The following is a 25,534-nucleotide window of genomic DNA, read 5'->3' as shown; positions in this document are numbered from 1 at the left end:
GAATGAGCTTAGGGCTCTCTAGGTCTGTGTTGAGTGGGGCACATGTAATTGTCATTTAATTTCCATGATTTTGACTGCAATGCCTGCATCTCTCTGAATCCAGTGAAGCTGGACTCACGTGCCATTTTGGAACCTGAGTTTGGAGAACAGAGTCTCCTCTCAGAGGCTGATTATTTTATTTTTAATTTATTTTATTTTATTAATTTAATTTTTTTGAACTTATCTTGTCCTAACCTGGGAGACTGAATTGTGTCATTGTTTCCTGGCTTTGACTTTGGCATCTGAATCTGGTTAACTTTGTTTCTGACCTTGACTTCCATTTTCTGCCATGAATTCCCTCCAAAATTACGATGTGATGTGACTTTGGTTGGGAAAATCCAACGTCTGAAGGATATAATTTCCTGGGCAGGGAAGAAGGCATACCAGGAGTCCTATGATGGGTTCCTGAAGTTTTTTTTTTTTTTTAACTTATTGGGAGGGAGGGGGAGGGAGAGAGTGTAAGAGAAAAAGAGCACCCTTTTTGTTGAACGAGGGTCACATTGTTGATGATGCTTTTCAGTGGTAGGCTTATAAATGTTTAACAGCGAGCTTTGGGCAGGAGGGTGGAGGGGAGCACCAAGTGTGAATGTGTGTCGACTTATGCTGTGTAAATACTCCCACATGGCTGATTCCGAACCACCAGCACAATGTAACTAAGGCTAAGGTGGGAGGAGCTGTGATCAGTTGGCTGTCATGAGCCAGGGTGAATGGCTCCAGCACTCTAGCACTAGCTTTGCTCCCTTCTGCTGGGTCACTCCAGTGGAGTTAACTAGAGTCAGTGGGACAGTTAGGGGTGAGTAACACTGAAATGGTTAAACCATAGGATCAATCAATCAGAGGTTGAGGAAATGCCCTTTTTGTCCTCTTGGTCTTTCTCCTCACAGCTAACATTTATTGGATACTTACCGTGTGTCAGTCTCTCTTCTAAGTGATTTTCATCTGTTACCCCATTTCATCTTCATCATACCAAAATCTAGATGATATTTTCCCTAAAACATAGTGGCATAGAAGAAGACAGAGTCCCATAGCTGATTTGGTCTTGGAGAGTTTGTTCCCAAGGTGAATTGCTTACCTCTACCTTACTTCCTACTTCAGACATCTGGATTTGGCATAATGCAGGTAGGATGAATGAATGAAAGTTCTGAAGTGTGGGAACCCAAGTGAAACTGCTACGTCATATTCAGGACTCGGGAATACTAAAACCTGGAGGTGGAGGAAGCATGCTGCTCAGGCTGACAAGTAGGCTACAGGGGCAGGAGCTTCAGTGTGGTCGTGATGGAAGTATCTCTTTTACCACCTTCTTGGCTTTGGAAGGTAATATCATGAAAGGCGTCCTACTCATCCCCATAGTGCCCTCAGGCAAGGGAACGTAACAAAGAACACAGGGCAACTTGCTTTTCCTCATATGTAATGGTTGTATCTATAACATGGTAGAAATTGAAGAGGGCTTTCACATTAAAAAATTTCAGCTAGATTTTATCCTTTAAAAGTTTAAATTGTGGCAAAATATACATAGCATAAAATTTACCATCTTAATTAATTTTAAGTGTATGTAGCACATTTTGTTTATCCATCTGTCAGTGAACATTTGGGCTGCTCTTACCTTTTGGCTACTGTGAATAACGCTGCTATGAACACTCAGAACATGGGTGTACAAATGTTTCTGGAAGATCTTGCTGTCAGTCCTTTTGCATGTATGCCCGGAAGTGGAATTGCAGGATCACTTAGCAATGCTGTTTTCCACACTTTGACGACAGGAGCCATACTGTTTTCCACAGTGACATTTTACATTCCCCCCAACAGTGCACAAGGGTTCCAGTTTCTCCACATCCTTCCTAGCATGTGTTATTTTCTGTTTTCTGACGATAGCCTTCCTTGTGGATGTGTAGATTTTACCCTTTTCTGCCAATCTGAATTCAAAGCTGTGCTATAGACTACTTAAAGGAAGCCCTTCCATTGGTAGCAGCCAGGGGGCAGACCCCTAGATGTCCAGTGGGCTTCATGGGTGGGGTGGGTGGGGCTAGGTTCCGGGCTCCTGTTGGCCGGACTGTTCCACGGTCATGTGTTCTCATGACATTTTCCAGTAATTATTTCAATCTAATATTAAGAGTTTTCCCTTGTGTGCTAGACTGGGTTTTAGGTATTGAAAAGTTTGTTCTCTCTGATGTGCAACTGAATGAAAATGAAATGCTGATCTATATTTCTATCTGCTTTCAACAGCTCAACACTTTAGGAAATTAGCAAAAATGGACAGATAATCTCTTCAAATATGCATATGTAGCAAATATTTTTATGGTTAATTGAATTATTTTTTGAATTGAAGCCTTACAATGGGAGGCATTTATTCTTCATGGTTTGATGTTGAAAGAAATAGTTGCCTCACACATGGTTTACATCAGCTGCAGTCCTATCTGAATAAGAAAGGTGATAGTAAGTGTTGATTTAAATGCGGTTTCTGATTCAGAACAAAGTTGTTACTGTGCCTTTTTCCCCCCTCCAGATTGAAAGAATCGATCAGCTTTTTGCTGTTGGAGGTCTTCGTCACCTCATGTTTTACTATCAGGATGTGGAGGTCGCAGAAACAGGTATCCAGATTTGATGTGACCTAACCCAGGAATGTGCTGGTCAGTTTATCGGAGGAGGGCATGAAGCAGAAGGCCGCTGTGGGAGCTGGGCAGGGAGCAGTTTTGTCCAGGGGCGGGGCGGTGAGGCCCGGGTGCTATTTTTACCTTCAGGAAAGGGGATAGAGAATGATGGGTATTTAGCCTGATTGTTCTGTCTTTATTTGGGATGTTTTGTTTACTTTTTCAGGCTGTGCTGGTAATTAAGGAACAATAAAGTAGCTTACATTTTGAGACTTCCTTTCTTTGCATGCTGGCTCATTCCACACAATTATGTCCTAGAACTTAGGGGCATCTGTTTCTTCTCTATGTCGGCACTATGTCTTTTTAACATAGGAATTTTTGCCAATAAGCCTAACATGAGTTTTCCAGTTAAATATCACATTATGTTTATTTTCTACTGACTATGATTTAAATGAGTCATACTGAATGATAAATTTAGTCATTTTCACTTAAGGAAAAGTTGTAAATCTTTGTGTGGATTCGACGGGCAAATCCCATTCTACTTTTATGTAGATTCATATGATTTTAAAGCCACACTAGTGACATAAACACAAATATATTATGCTTATATTAAAATATCATATGGATCCTTTTATTACCTTTTTGAAGAAAGGGGAAGTAGTTATTGCTGTTGGTATATGGTATGCCAATGGCTTTCCGTTTAAAAACTGAGGAAATTATGCATGCAGAATCTGAATGACTAGCATTTTCTCAAAATTAGCTATCTGATGTTTTGTGGTCACAAAGTATATTTTATTTTAAATGAAGAAAATCAAACTAATACACAAGTTTTGAATTCTGTCCCAGATTGCAAAGCTCCTGAAACGTTGGGTTCATTTATGAACCGTACCCTGGGCGAAAGAGCCTTCATGTGTAAATCTTACATTGAACAATAAGGGTTTCTGCGATGTGAACATAAAAAAAAAAGTTTGTTTTTGTTTCCCACTCTCTCTTTAGTCCTTTTCGGTGGGTGTAGTTTTTCTTCTCACTTTGGATTAAAATTCAGACAGTCACATGATTTGTCTGGATATTCTTGGATAAGAAAAATTCCTACGGTTGCATTAAATTACACACACCTTCTCATTTCAGACACTAAAAGTATCCAGTTGATGAACACTAGCTGATCTAAAGTCAAATCTTTATTCCTGGCCCTCCCCCTCCCTCTCCCCGCACCCCCAGCAGGGGTCTCTGAGGTTTGATATTTGTATATGGGCCTCTGCTTTCTCATCTTATCCTCCCACCCCTTGTCTGCACTGTGTTAACCACAGGTTCTGACCGTGCCTGTCAGGCTTGAAGTCAGCAGCAACGAGACCTAAGAGGTGATAGGAAGGTTTCCATTGGACTGGTACTGGCCCGAGCTGGCTGACCTTGCACTCTCTGGGCCCTTTCCCTTGTGGGCACTGTGGCGGGTTCTGCAGAGATGGTCACTGGGGGCACTGGCTGTGTATCCGTTGACGATGTGTCGTCCTCCCGATGGCCATTGCCTGCTGTTGTCGTGTCTGGGTAGCATACACCGCCCGAATGACTCCATTCTGTCGTCCTCCCTGCACTCCTCTTGAGAAAGATTTAAGATGGCTCCAGGCGCCCTCTCTTTTCAGGGGGATCCTACGTGGTTCACTAGAAACACTTCCCACTTCTTGTCCCTACCATCCATGGACATGTCACCAGCTCCCAGTTCAGCCCAGTGTCTCTGTATGTGCCCTGCGCATGCTGTGCTTAGGTTTTTTGTTGTTCTTGTTGTTTTTTGTGCTTAGGTTTTTAAGGGAGGTCTCATATCCCATTCCAATTTGTCCTGAAACTCCAGGAGACACAAATCAGACTCTGTAGGTAGTTGGGCTTTAGGTAGCTGAAGAGTCAGTTTCTTGACTATGGTGACCAATGATCCTGGTTTGCCTGAGACTTGCCTGCCTTTAGCATTGGAAGTCGCATATCCTGGGAAAGAAATGCTTTAATCCTGGGGAGACGGGGACAGGTGTAAAGGAAGCATTGACCTGAGGTGTGAAGGAGACACTCACACTCACACCCTTTGCACAGCACAGCCATTCTCACCAGATCCTTCCTCAGTCCACACTCTCCAGAGAATTCTTAGTTCTCATGAGGGTGAGATATTTAATCAGTTCTAGGACCTTTGAAGTTTCTGCAGGAATTTCTTTTTGCCTTAAACCTCTCTTTGTTTCTGATATCTATCGTATCTTCATGCCTTGTTGAAACTTCTAGTTTAACATCTTCCTCATGAGACCCAGAAGATATTAGTCAGAGGCGGGACACAATTTTGAATGAGAGAGATGTCTTCTGGTTGCCTTTCTTGGAGGGGTTCATTGTCATCACCCTGGTCCAAGTCTCTAGAACAGCACCGTGGCGAAGAAAGTGCCCCAGGAGCCGATTCCTCTAGGAGGTTCTAAATGCAGGGTCTCAGGATTCACCTTCTAGTCCACTTCCCTCCACAACTCCCTTCGTCAGCACTAATAATCTGGCTCCTACCCCGGTAGTCTTGCTTGAGCTACCAGCTCATTTGGAGACCTAAAACTTTCTTGAGCAGATAAGAGCACAGTGGAATAACTCAGAGCGTACTCTGTGTACGTACATGAGCTACATGAGCTACACGCTTGGATGACCAAAAATGAATTTTCAGATGATAATAATGATAATGGTTAGTGAGCTAGTATTTTGATATGCTTTTCTAAGGGCTTTCCAGGTATTAACTTATTTAATCCTTACAACAATTCCAGATGCTGGGTTTAGTAGTATTATTTCTATTTTTCAGATGACAAAACGAAAGCACCAAAAGATTAACTAACTTGCCCAAGGTCACATGGCTAGGCAGTACTGCCCTGTGCAGCCCGAGATTGAAGCCCTGAGGGTGTGGCTCTACAGGGCCCACCATTCACCACGGGCCGGACTCTAGCATTGCAGTGAAGCGCAACCAGACTATGACAGAGAAGGAGCAGTGGGGGGAGGTGGAGGTCTGGAGTTTTGCAGTTAGAGCTGGTGTTTGATCTTGGCTCTGCACCTGCTGGCTGTGTGACTTGGGACCGGTCACAGCTGCCTTCAGGATTGTAGGGAGTTTTAGTAATGTAGACAAGATTCCAAGCAGAGGACCTGGTGCATAGCACATGCCAACAGATGCTGTCCCCTCTCTCACCCTCTCTCACCGCCCCCCCTGAAGGCCCGTTGTGACAGGGATGACTTTTATAGCTTTAGCAAGAATTTGCTCTGGACCAATCTTTCTTCTCCTGCTTCTCTTCTTCCTGTTTTTCCCTAGAGCAACAATTTTGAAACAAACAGATCCTTTTAGATCCTTTAGGGCTCAGGCTAGAGACTGTCCAAGTGGACTTTCTAAGGCACATGGATGAGCCAGTATGACAATATTTCAACAAGGAAACTTTGTACCAAGATGCGACCTTGTGAAGTACGAATAGCAGTGGTGAAATTAAAATTCTTCTGCATTTGTAGGACAACGCAGCTCTTCAGGAGGGGTAAACCCTATTTCTGGAAGGATGAAAAAACCTAAAGTGTTTGTGACGGAGGGAAAAGACGTTGCTCTTACTGGCGTATGTGTGTTCTTCATCAGGACAGACCCTTCCAGAGCCGTCACCCCTGAGAACGTCCACCAGGTGAGGGCCAGAGCAATCCTACACTCGCTCCCCAAGATCCCATAAGTTCTAGTGAAGATGCCCATTGCTTATTAAATGTTCACTCAGTATCTAAATCTACTTTCAAAGTAGTATTTCTAAAAGCATTGCAAGCAAACAATTAAGAGGACATTTCCTGTAAATCTATTAGGTAAGAGGACTAAATAGTCAATATATTAACAGAAATTGATGTAACTTTTTTTGTGTGTGTGTTACAGTGAGGTCTTTCCTTTTGAAAAAATTGACTTACTTACTTTTAGAGAGAAGGGGAGGGAGGGAGGAAGAGAAGGAGAGAAACACCGATGTGAGAGAGAAACGTGTATTGGTTGCCTCTTGCACACACTGCAGCTGGCGACCGAATCCATAAGCTAGGCCTGTGCTCTGCCTGGGAATAGAACTGGCCACCTTCAGCTTTGTAGGACAACACCCAACCCACTGAGCCTCACCGGTCACGGCAAAGTCTTTCCTTTTGAAAAGAATTCCCCACATATGATTTATTTTATGGCAAATTTCATACATTTAAAATAGGACTTTTAAAAGTGAACATATAACTTTTTATTTTTTTTGCAAAATGAAGTTCATGTTTACATGTCTCCCCTGCCCTTAATAGTTGTATTTGCTTGGTGTGGATAAACTGGTAAACATCTTATGTTCTACGTATTTCATTCTTTTATTGTGATGAATGAGATTTAGGATAGTATAAAGCTATGTCTTAACCAGAGTATGAAAATTAAAATTTACTGCATGGAGACACTGAATAGAAAAACAGGCTCTGGCAAGACCATATGTAAATACAGAACTTTGAGGCCTGGCTGGGTAGCTCAGCTGGTTAGAGCATTGTCCGATATGCCAAGGAAACAGGTGTGATCCGCAGTCAGGGCACACACAAGAATCAGCCAATGAATGCACAACTATGTGGAACAACAAGTCTCTGTCTCTCTCTACGCCACACCCTTCCTTTCTCTCTCTCTAAAATAAATCAATTAAAAAATTAAATAAAAAATAGAAGTTTGAGGTGCAATCTGTAGCAACCTGCCCAGGAAAGCAACCCCCTACCTACAATAAACAACCCAGGTAGCCAGCCTGCTTGTCAGTAGTGGACTTTTGCCCATACTTCCAGGAGCCTTCCCTGGGTCCAACCAGAGAAAGCCAAATGTGCACCTCTAACCAGTCACACAGGGTGCCCCACTTCTAGTTAGCCCTCTTCCAGCTTCTCTCGGCCAGCAGCCTCCAATTGGGGCATTCCACTAGAATGCTCTCCCACTCCCCTGCCTGCCTGTGAGTCTCTGCCAAAATGCAAGTGATGGTGGCGGATTTTGAGTACAACAAGTTCCCAATCACTAGCCTTTGCTCTTCTCATTTGATTGGTCTTTAGTTCTGTCCACAGGATGGTTGGTTAATAACAGCATTCAGAGAAGACTTAGTAGCTATGTCGTGACTGAAGGTAATTTTTACAGAAAAGGATCTCCTCTTTGTTTTCCAGGAGGTGAACTTTAATATGTTAGATGCCACAGATGGGGGCCTGCTCAATAGCATGAGGCATTTGCTCTCAGACATCTTCATTCCGGCTCTCAGGGCCACGAGCCAGGGCTGGGGCGAGCTCGAGGGGCTTCACGAAGCGTCCAGCATTCGGCAGGACTTCTTGAGCTCTCTGGAAGGCTTTGTCAGTGTCCTGTCGAGCGCTCAGGAGAGTTTGAGGGAGAAGGTAAGAACGATTAAGTTATTTCTGCAAAAGATCGGAGGGTGAACAAATCTATCTATCTATGTTGATAGATGTGTGTAATAGTTCTCTCACGTAGTCTTAATTCCACTACCTTGCAAATCTTGAAACAATTTCATGGACACTTTTATTGCCCCCTCAAGATAGGGTGGGGACTAGATTTAAATTCCTGTAGTTTGGAGTGATTAATGCATCAGAGGTTCCATTGGAATGTTGACTATGAAGGAAGCCTCAGTCATTTCAGATGTGTGGCTGCAAAATATGAAATATTCATGCTATTTCTCTGCATCACAGAAGGAAGGAACTTGGGTCCAGAGCATGGGTGGGTGTGGGTATGGGTGGTGGGTAGGGATGGAGGAAATCCTGACGAGGAGCGAGGAGAAACTGACACATATCTAGAGGGAGAGAGTGGGTCAGGTCCTGTGCCTCAGCCAGTGACCAAAGAGCCTTTAAGAATAAGCTTGGCAAAGGTGAGCCAAAATTTGTCCTGCCTGCAGTAAGCCTTTGTTAGTGCTTCCTGGGGTTAGATGACAGCCCGCCCCAAGCATGGAGGGGAGAGAGAGGAATGGATCCCATGATACCAATGACAAGGTAACACTCACCCCCGCTCCAAGGAACACTGAGACCTATTGGGACATCGGGAAGGAGGGAGGGAGGTGTTAGGAGGCTTCCTAAAGGACGTGGAATGAGTGACTGCAGTGCAGTGAACTGCATCCAGACTGGAGCAGGACGATTCCAGCTAACATAATTGTTACGTTAGCAATGAACCATGGTTCAGCCCACAGTAAAATGCAACTTGGGCCAAATTAAATTGTTACTGTATGTAAAAAAGCCATACTTTCCTATGAATATACTTCATTTTGTAGCAGAGGTATTTTAAAAAGTGGATGGATCCTCCTACAAGAGGGAGGCAGTGCCACCTCATGAGGCCCAGAGCCCTCCCTGAAAACCAAAGAGTCCTATCCATGTGGCAGGTGGAAAGTGCAGAGTGGGAGTGGGAGGGCCTTCCGGGCTGGGGCAGCATGAGCAAAGGCACAGGGGAGTGGAGGCACGTGGCTGCCCTGGTGGGTTTTCAGAGCTCTGTCAGAGGGTAGCAGTGTGAAGAACAGCAATTGAGGAGGCCAGGCCCAGGGAGGACAAGGTGGTACCTCTGGGCCCCATGGGGGTGGGGCCGACTGTGTCTGAGCAGGGGTGGGCGTGGGGGCCAGGACTCGGGCTGTTAGGGGTCAGAGGGCAGGGCTTTGTTAGGAAGCCAAGTGAAGAAAACAGGAAACGTTGAGGGGTCTGTCCGGGTGCAGCAGTGTCCCCTTGCAGCAGACTGTGGCAGCTGGGGCACAGCTTCACTCTGCAGGCCACTCTGCTGGTTTTAAACAGAGTCTGGAGAGTATTATGCTAAGTGAATAAGCCAGTCTGGGAAAGACAAATACTGCATGATCTCACTTATATGAGGAATCTAATGAACAAAATAGACCAATGAGCAAAACAGAACCAGAGACATAGAACATGGAACAGACTGACAGCAGCCAGAGGGGGAGCAGGGAGAGGGATAACAGGGGAAAGAAGGGGAAGGGACCAGTCAAAGAACATGTGTGAATGACCCACAGACATGGACAATGGTGTGGGGATTGCCTGTGGGAGCGGGGGGTGGGGGTGGGATGGGCGGAAGAAGGCAAAGGGGGAAAATTGGGATGACAGTAATAGAATAACAATAAAAAGTAAATAAAAAAAATAAAAATAGAAGGAGAGTGTGATCCCAGCATCTGGTGCCCCCCACTCCCCAGCTTGTTCCTTCCACCTTCCACATCTCCTAGCGGGCTCTTCAGTTTTACCTTGGCTCACCAGGACGCCCTTAGGACCTGGGCTTTGTGAAGTGGATCTTTGGCCATATTGGCATTTAGCATGGCAAATAACCACATCCGATCCTGCTGGTTCTGAACCAGTTGAGAGACACATTAGCTCTGTGGCTGGTAAAGTGACATTGGATGTGAGATTTGAGTTTAGATATTCACAGTGCCAGGCACACAGATACCAGACGGAAAATGTCCTCATTAAATATTGGGGTCTATTTTCTATTACTAGGTTTCATTATCAAGTCAAAATTCAACACACATCCTTTACTACCCTTTTCTTTTTCTTCCTCCCAGTACAAATCTGTGTTTGACACTGAACTTGCTAACTATAAAGATGTTATTGGTCAAGGACAGGAGAACATTTCCAAATATGAATGTGATAGATTGGAAATTACTCCCCTCCAAATCAATTTTCTTGAAGCTTCCCCACTGTCTTTGTCTTCATGAGTTGACTGTTTAATTTTCAAGTTTCCTATTAATTCCCCAAATCTGTGATGTTATGACTGTCTTTCTCTCTAGTTCAGTCTTTATTCTTTTTGACCCCAAAGTTGACCTCAGAACCCATCTTCTCATGTGGCGTGCTCAGAGCGCGGGAGGACTGGGCATCTTGTGTCCCACTGTGCTATCAGGGTCTTTCTGCAGAGGGCGGCGCGGTTTAGACTAGAGGATCCCCTTAAGATACTTCTAAGCCGAGGGACCAACCGGTGTGTGTGTGTGTATTTGTGTGTTTAAAAAACATCACCTTATTATTTAATTTTCATTTTACTTAGGTGGACCTTCAAAAGTGTGACGTATTGGAACTGAAAACCCTGAAGGAACCAACAGACTACTTGACTCTAGCTAACAACCCTGAGACTTTGGAAAAAGTAGAAGGTTGTATGAAAGTGTGGATCAAACAAACAGAACAGGTAATTTCCAGAAACCAAACATCAGTCTCTGATGCCACATTCCTGAACTAGCCAATGGAATAAGGTGTATTTGCCTAAGTGTTTTAAGAGTCCCTGAAGAGGTGAGAGGTTCCCATGGCTTTATTATAGTCGTTAGTTGGGAAGAGATAGGGAGGATTCTAAGAGATGCAAGTTGGCGACTCTGTATACCTGCACAACTAGCAGACGGCACTTGGCCATTTTTTTCCTCACTCTGTGATTTCCTTTGATGAGCACATTTGTAGAAACAGACAGTTTTCTAATTTAGTGTGTCCTGCAAAAGCGATCTTGAGACTTAATTTTAAAACAATATTTTCAAAAAAGTCCTAAGTGAAGGTGGACATTATATCAAAAAGTAAGCACCATTAAAATTAACCAACCTTGCCCTGGCTGGTGTGGCTCAGTGGGTTGAGTGCTGGCCTGCAAACCAAAGGGTCACCGGTTTGATTCCCAGTCAGGGCACATGCCTGGATTGCAGGCTGAGTCCCCAGTTGGGGACTGGGTGGTACATGAGAGGCAACTACTATTGATGTTTCTCTCCTTTTCTTCCTCCCTTCCCTCTGTCTAAAAATAAATAAATAAAATCTTTAAAAAATTTAACCAACATAAGGCCTGGGAGTTGTATTGCTTCGAGATTATACATAAGTAAATGAATAGCCAAGGAAACTTGCTGAGGTCGGGCCCTCCAAAAATTTATTAAAACTCCTTAAATAAATAATTTGCAGTTAGAACAAGTTAACTGCTTTTGTAGAAGTTTTAAAAATGGATACATGTTAAGTTAGTTAAAGGCTGTCATTCAAAGCCTGCAAACGATTAAAAATATAGCGTGATTGAGATAGCATCATTTATTCCCTTATTTTTTGCTTTTGTATGATGTTCAAATTTCCAGCTCTGTTCAGTGGTTCACGTTTGTCCTGTGCATCTCAGGTCCTCGCTGAGAACAATCAGCTGCGGAAGGAAGCGGATGACCTTGGGCCCCGAGCAGAGTTAGAGCACTGGAAAAAAAGACTCTCCAAGTTTAGCTACCTTTTGGACCAACTCAAAAGCCCGGATGTGAAGGCTGTGCTGGCAGTGCTTGCTGCTGCCAAGTCGAAACTTCTGAAGGTTGCCAGCCACTTCTTTTCGCTTTATAAAATGGGAATTTTAGGTCACAGAGTGATTAGGAACAGAAAAATGTTATTATACCTTCAAGAAAAAAACTTTAAGATTGAATAATATTACCCTATTATAATTTCGGATACCGTGGGAATAGCCTTTGAAGTAGAGGTATTTGTTGGCAGATGTGCTAATATATGTATGTATTGTTAGAGGGTATTGCATGTAATTACGATATAACATCATAATATGACTGTGTGTATATAATGAATTAAGACCAACTAGAAGTAGTAATAATGAAAACTTACCTTGTATATACTTTAGTCCTGGTATATTAGTTTTATACCATTGTGTACACTTTACCCCTAAACTTGTCAACGTAAACATTTAGTATCCCACAGTTTGTGGGTCAGGAATTTGGGTGCAGGTTTATCTGGGTGCCTGTGACTCAGGATCTCTCATGAGCTCTCATTAGGGGTGTCACCTCCTGGGCAGGCTCAGCTGGGAAGCATCTGCTTCTGAGTTGCTCATGTGGTTGTTGCAGGATTCAGTTCCTTGCTGGCTGTTGGCTGGAGTCTTCCTTTCGTTCTTTACCACGTGGGCCTCTCCATTGGGCTCCTTACCACATGGCAGCTGGCTTCCCTTACAGGGAGGAAGTGGCAGAGTGCTAGACAGCATGCAATGTAGAAGCCACAGCTTTTGATAAATGAATTTCAGAAGTGACATCCTATCACTTTTGTCACATTCTGTTTATTAGGAGTGAGTTGCTAGATTCAGCCCACAATCCAGGGGTGACACAAGGATAACACAAGAACACAAATACCAGGAGTCAGTGGTCCCTGGGGACCATCACAGTGGTGCCTGCCACACCTGGCTTTGGTGCCATAAAGAATACTCATTAGCTATTTGCATGGATGTTTCAAACTATGAAAATAATTTAAATAATCAATAATAATTTGTTTCAACTACTACTTTAGATTTCCTTTATATCATTGCTTAAAGAATGCAATCATTTCGTTTTGCTGTAGTTCAGAAATATTAGTAGGACTTCCATGAAGTCAGTTGAATGTGCTGGCTTGTGCTAAATCACATCATTTTACTTTCCTACATTTAGATGTCTGTCTATTTTGAAGTTCCTAGGTCATTGCACAGACGTGGCACATGATTGGCAGTTGACAAATAATCTCTACGTTAATGGATGAACAAAAGTTTAGGGACATGCAGTGAGGATAGAAAATACAGGGGTGAGGTGTGAAGCGGACCCAGGAGCCAGAGGAGAGGAGAAGATACGGGTTGAAAGGGAGGTGCTGCCCCCTGGATCCTCTGTCCTCGTTATTTGCTAGGTTTTATAAGAGAAGGCCTGAAAGAGAGACCTGAGAAATTTAGTCGAAAAATTTAAATGCCCTTCAGTGTGGCAGTGTCCTTCACCCCACTCTGGATTCAGTTTTGTGTGAGAGGCACAGGACAAACTGGAAGTCTGACCCAAGGGACTTGCGGTCACACTTAGCAGATGCTACAGTGGACGTTTCTGTACTGATAATCGCAGTGAAATAGCTTTTCTGTACTGCACTTAGACTTGGCGGGAGATGGACATCCGGATCACTGATGCAGCTAACGAAGCAAAGGACAATGTCAAGTATTTGTATACACTCGAGAAATGCTGTGACCCCTTGTACAGCAGTGACCCTGTGAGTTAACAATTTCTACCCTTTTAGTCTCTGATGGTGCTTTGGTGCCAGCTGAATTGAGTGTGGCGTTTGGTTTGTAGATATTAGTCTGTTCAAAAAGCCTTGGAAATCTCTTTCTATTCTTAAGAAAATTTTATGCATATATCCCCATGTATCTATGTATCCATATGTAAACCTATATCTGTGTGTATTCATCCATCTACCCATCTGTCCACTCACTTACCAATCTATCAAAGATGTATATGTGATATCTAAAAACTATTTGTTACATATTCCATTTTCTATCAAATATTGTCACTGACGTTCTGAGCCGCACTCCTGTGGGAAGAGTCATCGAGCAGGTGTGTGTGTGACCTTCTACCTGCTTTTGTAGATTGCAGAGTTCACTGTTAGTTCATGCAATCTGCTTGTCATTAAAGGAGAGTTAATGTTTCTTGCAGTGAAACAAAGTTTGATTAACTAACTGCATGTGACTACATAATAAAATAATCCTTAAATATATTTATGTACAGTAGTAGGTAATATTATAAAATTTAAGTAAAAATCACTTAGCTAAACTTTATTCTAATTAAAATGGCATGATTAGACTACTAGAACTTTGCTGAATTTGGTATTTGTTTCCTGGAAAACTTCTGTGGTGTCTTCCAGATATCCATGATTGATGCTATTCCTACGCTTATAAATGCAATTAAAATGATCTACCGCATCTCTCATTATTATAACACCTCTGAGAAGATTACATCTCTGTTTGTAAAGGTAGGTGAATAGGGTAAAGTTCATGGTCACTTAAATTTCTTTGCCAATGGTCAATTTTTTGGTAATTAAACATTACCATATTAGCACAATCCAATGTCTAGGTATCATACATTTTTTTTTAAAAAAGCTCAATTCCGCAATAGAGATAGAATCAAGTTTATGTGACAGGCTGACTCTGGCAAATCGTGAAGCATTGTTTCTCAAAGTAATTATTATAAATGCACATTGTGTTATTTTATGTAGTGAAAATGGGAAAAGATTCTTTTTGGAATTTCTTACCTATGTTATTTAGCACATTATTTATTCCCACGGGTAAATTTTAATTATTCAATTTTCCTGTTTCATATTTGATATGCTGCTGTACCAAATTTATCTGATACCACAGTTGTTTACTTGGCGATGTTAGAACGGTGATCATGCTCATAAAAGCCGCTTGCTATGTCCCGTCAATCTATAAAGCACTCATAATGATTCTGCCAAAAAGCATAACAATGCTTAAACCTTATGTCTTAACTCTTAAGTGTTTATGGTGAGCACTGTTGCTTTTCCCATTAAGAATGGTCTCTAAGAAGGAAATGACTTTTTCCTTGCCAAGGCAAAAATTTTAAATGCTGTATTAAAATAGAGGAATTTTCAGCTCATCAGGATTTGTGCTGTGACCACTAAGGCAGTGAGTCATGGTTCTTGCTGGGAACAGGGACATCTGGGCTTGAGTGCTCAATGGGAAGCTCTTCTCTTTCGGTCAAGGAGCAGGGCAGGAACCCCACGAGACCCTTTCCTGACTTCACACTAACACTCCGTGTTAGGGTCATGGGGGACGTTTCCGGGTAGGTGACTAAAAAGTCAACTCGTGTTTCTACTCTAGATTTCATGCATGTTATTTGCAGACCTTGTTGTTGAACAAAATAATAAAATCACCCTTGTTGGCAGAATAATAAAACCACCCTGAATTTCAAAAACCTTTCATTATGGGAAATTTGAAGCAGTTAATGAAAGCAAAAATAATTGTATACTGAACTCCCACATCCATATTACGCAGATCCAGCGACTATCAACACACGGCCAATCTTTACACCCCCAACCTTTGTGCTGTAAATCCCAGCCATCATACCATTCCATGTATACAGGAGTCCTCCAGCTTCCCTTTTCATTTAAAAAAAAAAGCACCAAGAAAACTCTGAAATTTCTTAATCTTGCATGGATGCATAAAATGTCAGTGGTTACCCGCGTTAGCTTTATTCTTTTCTGTGTTGCTTTCTCCTTTGGACGTTTCTGCTGCAGACCGTGGTGACTTGAAATGATCAGGGTGGACAATGCTTTACATGGCGCTTAGGAACTGTGGGTTACTAAGCTACTGAGGGAGATCGGGGAAAACTCTGAACAGCTGTTAGGTTGGAAAGTGAATCATTTCTAGGTTGGTTAAGACATTCATCCTCCATACACAAGGGGGCCTAAATCGTTGATATTTCATGGTGCTTCCAACTCTGTGATTTCACAAATGATTTTGACAGTATATGTGTGGAATCTCTATGAAGTTGAACAAATAGAAGCAGAGATGAAAGTGGTGGTTGCCAGAGACTGAGCGGCGGGCGGGGTGGTAGGGGAAATGGGGAGATGTTGTTCAAAGTGTATAAACTTCCAATTATACGATGAATAAGTTCTGGGGATGTAATGCACAGTGTGGTGACTATATTAAGAACACTGTGTTGTATTCTTGACATTTTCTAAGAGAACAGATTTTTCTATTTTTAAAATTTTTAACATTAAGCTTACTTGGGTAGCATTGGTTAATAAAATTATATAGATTTGAAGCGGTACAATTCTGTAGCACTTTGTTTATATTTCATTGTGCGTTCACCACCCAAAGTCAAATCTCTTTCTGTCATCACATATTTGACCCTCTTTACCTTTTACTATCTCCCTCCACCCTCCTTTCTCTCTGGTAACCACTGCGCCATTGTCTGTGTCTGTGAGTTTCTGCTTGACTTGTTCTTTTATTTGTTGCTTTAAATTTTATATTCCGCATATGAGTTAAATCTTATGGTTCCTGACTTCTTCCATCTGACTTGTTTTGCTTCGCATGATATTCTCGAGATCCATCCATGTTGTCACAAGTGACAGTACCTCATCTTTTCTTGCACTGAGCAGTATTTCATTGTATATGTACCATATGTTTACCCAATCATCTATCAAAGGACACTTTGGTTGTTTCCATGTCTTAACCATTGTAAATAAGGCTGCAATGAACATATGGCAACTTTATTCTTAGTTTTTGAGGAACCTCCACACTGTTTTCATAGTGGCTGTACCAGTTTACATTCCTACCAACAGTGAGTGAGAGTTCCTGTTTCTTCACAACCTCTTTACCACTTGTTATTACTTGTCTTGTTGATGATAGCCATTCACCAGGTGTGAGGTGTATCTCATTGTAGTTCTGATTTATATTTCCCTAATAGCTAGTAAAGTTGAGCATCTTTTCATATATCTGTTGGCCACTTGTTTGTCTTAGAAGTGTTTGTTCAGGTCTTCTGCCCATTTTTCAAGTGGGTTGTTTTTTTCTGTTAATTGTAAGAGTTCTTTTTTTCTGGGATATTGACCCTTTAATGGAGATGTTGCTTGCATATATCTTCTTCCATTCAGTGATTGCCTTTTTGTTTTGTTGAGGGTTTCTTTTGCCATGTAGGAGCTTTTTAGTTCAATATAGTCCCATTTGTTTATTTTTACTTTTACCTCCCTTGACTTTGAGGTCAAATTCAGAAAATCCTCTCAAAGACCAAGGTCCGTAGTTTAGAACCTATGTTTTCTTTGATGTAATTTATTGTTTCAGGTCTTGTATTTAGGTCTTTGATCCATTTTGAGTTAATTTTTATGTATGGTGACTAATAGTAGGCAGTCTAGTTTCATTCTTTTGCATGTGGCTTTTCAGTTTTCTCAGGATCATTTATTGAAGAGGCTTTCTTTTTCTCCATTGTATGCTTTTGGCTCCTTTGTCAAAATTGTTTGCCCATATACACGTGGGTTTATTTCTGGGCTCTCGATTATGTCATCTTTCTGGGTGTCTGTTTTTCTGCCATGCTGTTTTGATTAGTGTCACTTTGTAGTATAATTTGAAGTCAGGGAATATGATACTGACAGCTTTGTTTTTGTTTTTTTTCCAGGATTTCCTTGGATGTTTGGGACTTTCGTGGTTCTGTGCAAATCTGATGATTTTTTGTTTTAGTTCTTTAAAAAATGACATTGGGATTTTTATGGGGATTGCGTTAACTCTGTACATTGCTTTGGATAATATGAACATTTTAGCCATGTTGATTCTTCCAATCCATGAACATAGAATATCTTTCCATTTCTTTGTGTCTTCTGTAATTCCTTTTAGTAATGTCTTATAGTTTTCAATGTATAGGTCCTTCATGTCCTTTGTTAAAGAGAGCAAATTTTAAGTGCTCCCATGATGTACATGAAAAATGATAACTGTGAGGTGATGGATGTGTTAATTAACTTGATTGTGATAATCTTTTCCCTATGTATATCAAATTATCACATTGCACACCTTAAATATATATAATTTTTATTTGTCAATTATGCCTCAATACAGCTGAATAAAAAGGGCTAGTGCTTGATCATAGTTGTATGGAAACAAATCAATCCAAAGCTTGAGCCCACAGATTGTATGCCCTGAGAAGTAGAAGAGTTAAGGACCCTCTAGTCCAATTTATACTTGATGGCTGTCTTATGTACATAACACCCATTTTATTGGAAAACTCTAGGTGACCAATCAGATGATATCGGCATGTAAAGCTTATATTACCAACAGTGGAACTGCTTCCATGTGGAGCCAGCCACAGGACGTTGTTGTGGAAAAAATATTATCTGCAATTAAACTTAAGCAGGTAATGGCCAGCCTAATAATATATTTAGATAATGCTTCATTATTTTGTGTTGTTTTGGTGATGCATGTTAAATTACTTAGCAGTTATTATATTCTTGGTTGCTAAAAAACCAGTAATTCTCTACTGTTAAGAAAGTTACATGTTAATATACATTTGCGGAAAACCTATGCACTTATATCTACCCTCTTTGGGGGCTTACTATGTCTGAACACCCATTAAGTACTGAAGATGCAAAGATGACTAAGATGACTAAGGTCTTCTTAAGCTTCTTACAGATGGACGGGGAGAGAGACACGGAGTGAGGCTGTTGCCAGTATGGTGGGACAAATGTGGGACGGCTGCATCTCTGAGTTGCATTATGAATAATTAGGACTTTGCTAGATCAGAGGGTGGGAGAAGATGATATTGCAGGCTGATGGGTGAGTGAATGAAAAGGCAGGATACTGAAAGGACTTGCAATTCCATCCTAATGTTGCCATCGCCTTTGCTGAAGAGAGTAAGATTGATATTTTTGGTGTTCTCCCTTCTTATATTCTGGTTTTTGATTTTAAGGAATACCAGCACTGCTTTCACAAGACAAAACAAAAGCTAAAACAGGATCCAAATGAAAAACAATTTGAATTCAGCGAGATGTATATTTTTGGAAAATTTGAAACTTTCCACCGACGGCTTGCTAAGATACTAGACATTTTTACAACCTTTAAGACATATTCAGTCCTGCAAGATTCTAAAATTGAAGGCCTGGAAGACATGGTCACTAAGTACCAGGTATTGTTTAAAACTAAACTTGCGGCTCTAATCCAGAACTAAAACTCCGACATTTTATGCAAATAACTATGTTTAGAATGATTCATATAGTTCATACTGTGAAATATAAGCCCATAGCCCTTAAACAATAAAGAAATTAAATTTATTTGAGAATTATGCAATGTGCTGATACGTTCTTTTCAGGTATGTGGTTATGATAATGACTCCCCAACTGTCTGAAATTAATCATCATTAGTAAAAGCGTTTTCATTAGTAGCATAAGAAAAGCGTTTCGATAGAACTTCTCCCTTCACTTACTCATGCAGGACATATTTAAGGAAGCAAATGCTGTGTTTCAGGCGCTTGTCGACGCTGAGTGCTGACTGTTTTGTTATCATCTCTGCATTTCAGGATTTTGTTTGGACACATGTCAAAAATAAAAGGGACTGAATTTTATTTTAGCTTTTTATTCTGGTTATTTTTTAACTGCTTTATCTTATAAGGATATATATGTGACTAATCTTGGTTTTTAAAGTGGACACTGTAATCTAATAATGTTTTGAAGATTGAAAAAACAATTTACAAACAAAATGTGTTTTCAGTTCTTAATGTGGATGTAGTAAATTTTTTTCTTATTGGGAACAGTGATACTGAAACTTAGATTGTTTGTACCTGAATTTGAAAAAGATCATATCATTTATTGCCAGCTTTTGTGCTCTAACAGTTTAGGCCAATCTAAGGGCTCTTTTTCATTTCCTGAGTGTACTGGATTTTGGAAAAGAAAAGAAAAAACTTTTCTTAATGTAGCAGGAAACATTTTAGGCGACTCCTTTGTACTTTTGCATGGTAGAAAATCTGTACTTTGAAGGTGACAGTTTTGTAAGACAAGAAGCAATATATCCACTTATTTTTCAATTTGGAATCTATTTTCTATTCTTAATGAGAAAATAACTTTGGAATATATTTCAAAGTTTATCTTTGAATGAGAAGTTGAACTATGCACTTAAATGCAGATGTAGGCAGTTCTAACCTGATAAGAATACCGGGTAAAGAAGCCGAAAATCTGAAATGAAATACCAATTAAAGCTGATGGGCCAGAGGTCGTGAGATAACATGCAGATGGTGCAGGAAATTGTACAGGGAGACTTTTGTGTTTGCACCAGTGTTAGAAGCTCATAGTTGTGTCCACGGAAATGAATCTCAGGCTCTTGCCTGGCTATCAGGCCCTGCCCACCCCTCCCACCCCCTCTCCTGTTCCTCTTCTCCTCACTCTACGCTCCCCAGACACAGTTCATTCCACTGTCAGCCTGGAGTACCTTTCTTCCTGGAAAATTCTACCTCTTGATCTTCAGGGTTATTTCCTCCTTAGTCTCCGGATATTGATTTAAATGACCCTCTGAATTGTCTTTCTTGACTTCTGGTTTGCCTCCTCATTCTTTGTCACATTATTCCTTTTATCACTGTCTAAAATTATCCTGTTCCTTTATTTGTGAATCCCTCTCTCCCCTACCACGGACGTAAGTTCCCCCAAGGCGGGGACATTCGTTTGTCTTGTTCATTTTTGTGTCGTCACAATTAACTGGCACATAATAGGTGTGCAATACATACATGATTTCACTCCTAGGTGGAATATAAACTGAAACTCATAGACACAGACAACAGTATGGTGGTTCCCAGAGAGAAGGGGTGGGAGGGGTAGTAAAGGGTAAAGAGGCCAAATGTATGGTGACCGAAGGTGGTTTGACTTCGGGTGGTGGGCACACAATGCAATATACAGGTCATGTATCATAGAAATGTACACTTGAAACTTGTATGATCTTATTAACCAATGTCACCCCAATAAATTTAATTTAAAAAATAAATAAATAAAAATATTACTTTCTTAAATCTGTCAAATTATTGAATTTAGTAGATTGAGTTTGATTAGTTGGTTAAAAGGTCACAATTAACTGATTTATTTACTTAATACTCTTAAGTGATCATTAAATCCAATCATAGAGCAGAATTTTGTGAGGGCCCCAAATCTTCTTAATTATCACATTAAAATGTAGAATGTGGCTTTTTCATATGTCTTTTACACACTTCCTGTAACATGATGGGTAGCATGATACATACAGTTTCTAAATAGAACTAATTTTGTAGTTATACAGCATGAAAGCATAGGTTGTTTTAACTAGTAAACTTGATTCACGGAGTTTGTGCAGTTTATATACTTTTGTCTATTAAGATATTTGAATTGATGTATAAATGGAAATGACTTTGAAGAGGAGATTGCAGAAGGAGGCCAAACATTCTTCATAAAAATTATATGCTTGTGTCAACAGTTCGGGCTCCCGAGTTTGACAATGGCTTAGTACCTGGTTAAGAATGATCACAGCGCACTACAGCTCATTATTCAGAGCAAACAAAACTTTGGATAATGGTGTTTTCAAGGAGATGAATTGCCTCATTTGTACTCTTGTAGTCACAGACTGCAGCTTTGCAGGGAGAGGAAGCAATTAATTCCTGAATCTTTAAATGGTAGATTGTAGTTTGACATTTTATTTAAGACATTTGAGGCTTAGAAGATAGTATTTTATCTGTAGATGTTATAACTGTTTTCTTCCTAAGTTTCTGTTCTGTTAAAGTCTTATTTATTTTCTGGGAGAAGTCAAAAAACTTCAATGAAAAATATTTTAGTAACTTCTACTCTGGGCTTCCTTTTTATTATTTCAGATGAGATTAGTAAGAAACTTTTAGAGAAAACATTTCTACTTTTTAGATGTGGTCTTTCCATTTTTCTTCAAAAATACCTAAAACTTCATGAAAAATGCTCTCCACATGACTTCTTTGAAGGCAGTGGGCAACATTACACTGCTGTAATGAGCATTAAGCGATGTAACTAAAGAAATAGGCTCTGTTTAAGTTGCTTTTTTGATCATGATTGTTCATTTTGCATTAAAAGGTTGTATTTAACTAATACTAGACTATTGAAATACTGTCTTATTTCTTTCATAACGTTTCAGGGTATTGTTGCCACCATAAAGAAAAAAGAATATGATTTTCTAGACCAGCGGAAAATGGATTTTGACCAGGATTATGAAGAGTTCTGCAAGCAGATGAATGGCCTTCATGTAGGTCGCATAAACTTCCTGTTGACAGTCGCGTTTTTATTTTTTTCTGTTCTGTGTGATGTTGCTAATCGTTGCCCGTCAGAAGGGAGAGGCGTCTTCATCACGGAGGTGACTGAGAGCAACCTTATCTTGGGCCTTTTTGATTTCAGATCAATAATTGAAAGCTCTTTTTCATAGATGAAAGAGTTGGCAATGTAACTTTGGGTAATCTGTCATCACAGACATCTGCATGTCTTCCATCTTAGTTCTTAGACAATTAACTTTTTAAAAAAATTTTTTTATTGTTATTCAGTTACAGTTGTATGCCTTTTCTCCCCATCCCTCTACCCCAAGACAATTAACTTTCACGTTCTGTTGAAAGGTAGGGTTATTAGAACACAGAAATTTGTTGCCATTTGTTTGTTACTTTATAGCAATGATTATGACCAGAGGTCACTTAATCAAATGGTGAGCGACGTTTGGCAGATCCCGACGGCAGGGCTGCAGCTGGCCTCAGAAACAGTGGCACCAGGACTGACTCAGCATCTGGACCCCTTTCTGTCTTCCTTTGCCCCCAGCCCCGCCACCCCCGCCACCCCCACTCACTGCAGACTAGCCATCTTGACTTTCAGTCCACACGAACAGTGGATGACTGTCGTCAGCTTCTGAGAACATATCACAGGTCCTCCCCACTCCAAATTCCTAAAGCCCATGTTGGGTGCGGTGTCTGGCCCTGGGTCATGTGGTAAAGCAGGTGCGATGGCACCCCCTGTGGTTGTTGGGAATGCTTGCCCTCAGAGGAGGGGAATCGGGGAGGGTAAGGGGGGGACAACCCAGTAGGTGTCCACCATAATTAATAAGCAGATTTTTTTCATCCCAGTGAGGTGAAAATTTGCACCATTCTGATTATTAAAGGAAAATGGTCATCTGTTACTTCTTTTCAAGCCAGAATTTTTGGCTTGAAATAAGTTGGTACACCTTAAGGGAAAAAGAACTCTGAGGTATTTTTGGAGGGGCGGGTTCCATGGTAGAAGGAATCAATAAAACCAGCTAATTCTATATATCAGGTACTGTTCTAAGTCCTTTATAGGTGTTAATTCATTGTGTGCTCACAATAATCCTATAAAGTGGGTGTTCGTAGTGCCCTCATTTTGCGGAAGAGCAATCTGAGGTGCCGTGAGGTTAGGTGATGTGCCCAAAGTCACAGAGACAGCAAGTGCTGGTAGTGTGGGGGTTAGGCCCAGGTAGTGTGGCTCTAGGATTCAAGTTCTTAACCTTTATGTTGTAAGACACATTTCTGTTGATGGGGTGCCTGTACTGATTTAAGCAAGGACCACTACTGGGGGCTGATTCATACTTCAGGACGGTGCGTCTTGACCTCTTCCTGTTGGAAATTGATGGGCAGTGGCAGGTCCTGATTCTGCGCTCCGTGGTCAGTGTGTATGTGTCGGGTCTTCGCCTGTTTCCCGGCGGTTCCTGACACATGGCACTTCAGTAGCGTATATGTGGAATACAGGCCGACGGTGAACACGTTGAGGGCAGGAATCTTGTTCATTTTTATTTGTGTCTCCAGGGCCTAGTGGGGGGCACCTTGTATAATTGGAGAGCAAAGGATGTTTGCTGAATTAAAGTGTGAGTAATGAATTCATAAGAACTAGGTTTATTGTAATTAAACAAGCACTTACTCTTCATCAATTATGTATTAGGCTTTTATGCTGTGCGTTACGAATACAGAAATAAATCAAGTAGGTTTGCCCTCAAAGCTCATAGTAGACAGAAGGCAGATATGTGCTGTGATAGAAATACAAGTACATATATGTTAGAAGTATTGTACCAGGCATTGAGGATGGAAACATCGTAGTCCAAAGAAGTTCTAAAGAAACTTAGAGGGAGGACAAACCTACAAAACATTGTATAGAATACTAGAATTGCTACAACCCGTAAGGCAGGATGTGAGCCTAGGAGAAAAACAGCCCCATGCTTCTGCTTGCCTGGGCTCCGCAGGGGCTCAGAGAGGAGGTGACGCTTGATGCCAGAGCAGTGTTTACCTTTTCCCAGTAAATGGAGGGAAATGAGTGGGATGGCGAGACCTTTTCAAGCCGGTGACCACTTTTTATAGCCAAGAATATAATTTTGTAATTGTTCTATAGCCTGGTTTTTAAACATTATTTATAGACATTAGTTCCTAGTCTCTTTAATCTTTCCTTGTTTTTTTTTTTTATTCATTCAATGTTATTATTGTCTTAGCTTCCATCTCATAATAGGCCATTTCTCCCTGTGGTTGAATGACTACTTTTCCTTTGTCTTCTTGGTACTGTTTTCCATCCTCATTCTTTTAAGTAAACTTTCTACATGCTCTCCTTTAAATAACTGGTGAATTCAGTCCTTGTCTCAGTAAAATCAGGGTGAAAATACTGACCTTTCCACTACAGCGGATGGATGAGTGAGGGGACGAGGCTTGGAGGCAGGAATGGAGAGGCTCAGTAACCGTGGTGTCTCCAGGATGAAACACTGGGGGGTGGGGTGGGGTGAGCTACCCGAGTGTCTTGGATCAGGGCCGTGTCTAGGACTCCACCACCAAGGCCTCCAGAGCCTGGAATCCTGTCCAGATTTAGAGGTCATGCTGGTACTAATAGGTTGGACAGAAAACTAAGTAGGAGCTGGGAGCTCATAAGTGGTAAGAGGGCAAGTGAGTGTAAGGATTCCCCGGTGGGACTCCAAAAGACTGTAAGAATGGACCTAGTGCTCAGAGAGAAAAGAAGATTAATTCAAGGTCTTTGTGAAGTTATACGATGGAAAAGCAAGGAAGATCAGGTACGTGTTAGGCCTCAGTGAAGATTTGCTGGTGTCTGAAGTTGGAGGGTACTCCTAAAAGCACCGTGAAAGTTTCAGTTCTGCCTAGTTTATACTCAGAGGTTTTTATGCAGTGAAAAGACTTGAGTATTTTCTTAGGTAGGCTAGCTGTCCTGCTCTTTGTCATTTCAGTAGAGGCAGTGAGAAGTATTGGAGGCACATTGTAATAGGTGTAGCCGTTCTTCAGTTTTGGGGCTTGCCAATTGGTAAGGGGGGGCATTGTGGTGTGACCCCAGAGAGCAGCATCTCTTCAAGTGCAAAGTGTTTCCTCTGGGGTCCTGGGTATTTCCCACTGGTTGTCCTGACAAATTACTTAATGGAAAATCAAGCTTATCTAGGTATAATTCCTTTAGAATTGTAGAAGCTCAAAACTCCGTCTGATAAATATGATCTCACCTTTAACTGGAGCATAATCAATAGAAGAAAAAAGGAAACAAAATATAACCAGAGACATTGAAGTTAAGAACAAGCTAACAATGGTCGGGGAGGGGACAGTGAGGAGAGGGGATTACAGGAACTACTATAAAGGACACATGGACAAAATCAAGGGGGAGGGTGGAGGTGGGGGAGGGAGGTGGGTTCAGCTGGGGTGGGGTGGAGGGATGGGGAGAAAAGGCACACAACT

At 41.2% G+C, this 25,534-nt stretch overlaps 1 protein-coding gene across 6 annotated transcripts in view; it reads left to right on the top strand.

The window, feature by feature from the left end:
* The window catches only part of DNAH5 (dynein axonemal heavy chain 5), a 235,227-nt gene that overhangs the window by 44,233 nt on the left and 165,460 nt on the right, over positions 1 to 25,534 (top strand). For all 6 annotated transcript variants that reach the window (XM_053913932.1, XM_053913940.1, XM_053913931.1 and 3 more), the window contains exons 3-12: positions 2,540 to 2,624; positions 6,117 to 6,277; positions 7,779 to 8,000; positions 10,636 to 10,773; positions 11,719 to 11,895; positions 13,461 to 13,574; positions 14,223 to 14,330; positions 18,095 to 18,217; positions 18,770 to 18,985; positions 21,970 to 22,077. In XM_053913932.1, the coding sequence (XP_053769907.1) occupies positions 2,540 to 2,624; positions 6,117 to 6,277; positions 7,779 to 8,000; positions 10,636 to 10,773; positions 11,719 to 11,895; positions 13,461 to 13,574; positions 14,223 to 14,330; positions 18,095 to 18,217; positions 18,770 to 18,985; positions 21,970 to 22,077 (1,452 nt within the window). The remainder of the gene's footprint in view (positions 1 to 2,539; positions 2,625 to 6,116; positions 6,278 to 7,778; positions 8,001 to 10,635; positions 10,774 to 11,718; positions 11,896 to 13,460; positions 13,575 to 14,222; positions 14,331 to 18,094; positions 18,218 to 18,769; positions 18,986 to 21,969; positions 22,078 to 25,534) is intronic.

The sequence above is a fragment of the Desmodus rotundus genome, chromosome 1 (assembly GCF_022682495.2).
Source record: "Desmodus rotundus isolate HL8 chromosome 1, HLdesRot8A.1, whole genome shotgun sequence".
Lineage (NCBI taxonomy): Eukaryota > Metazoa > Chordata > Mammalia > Chiroptera > Phyllostomidae > Desmodus > Desmodus rotundus.
Note: the sequence above shows the minus strand (reverse complement) of the source record. Positions and strands in the feature narration are given on the sequence as shown.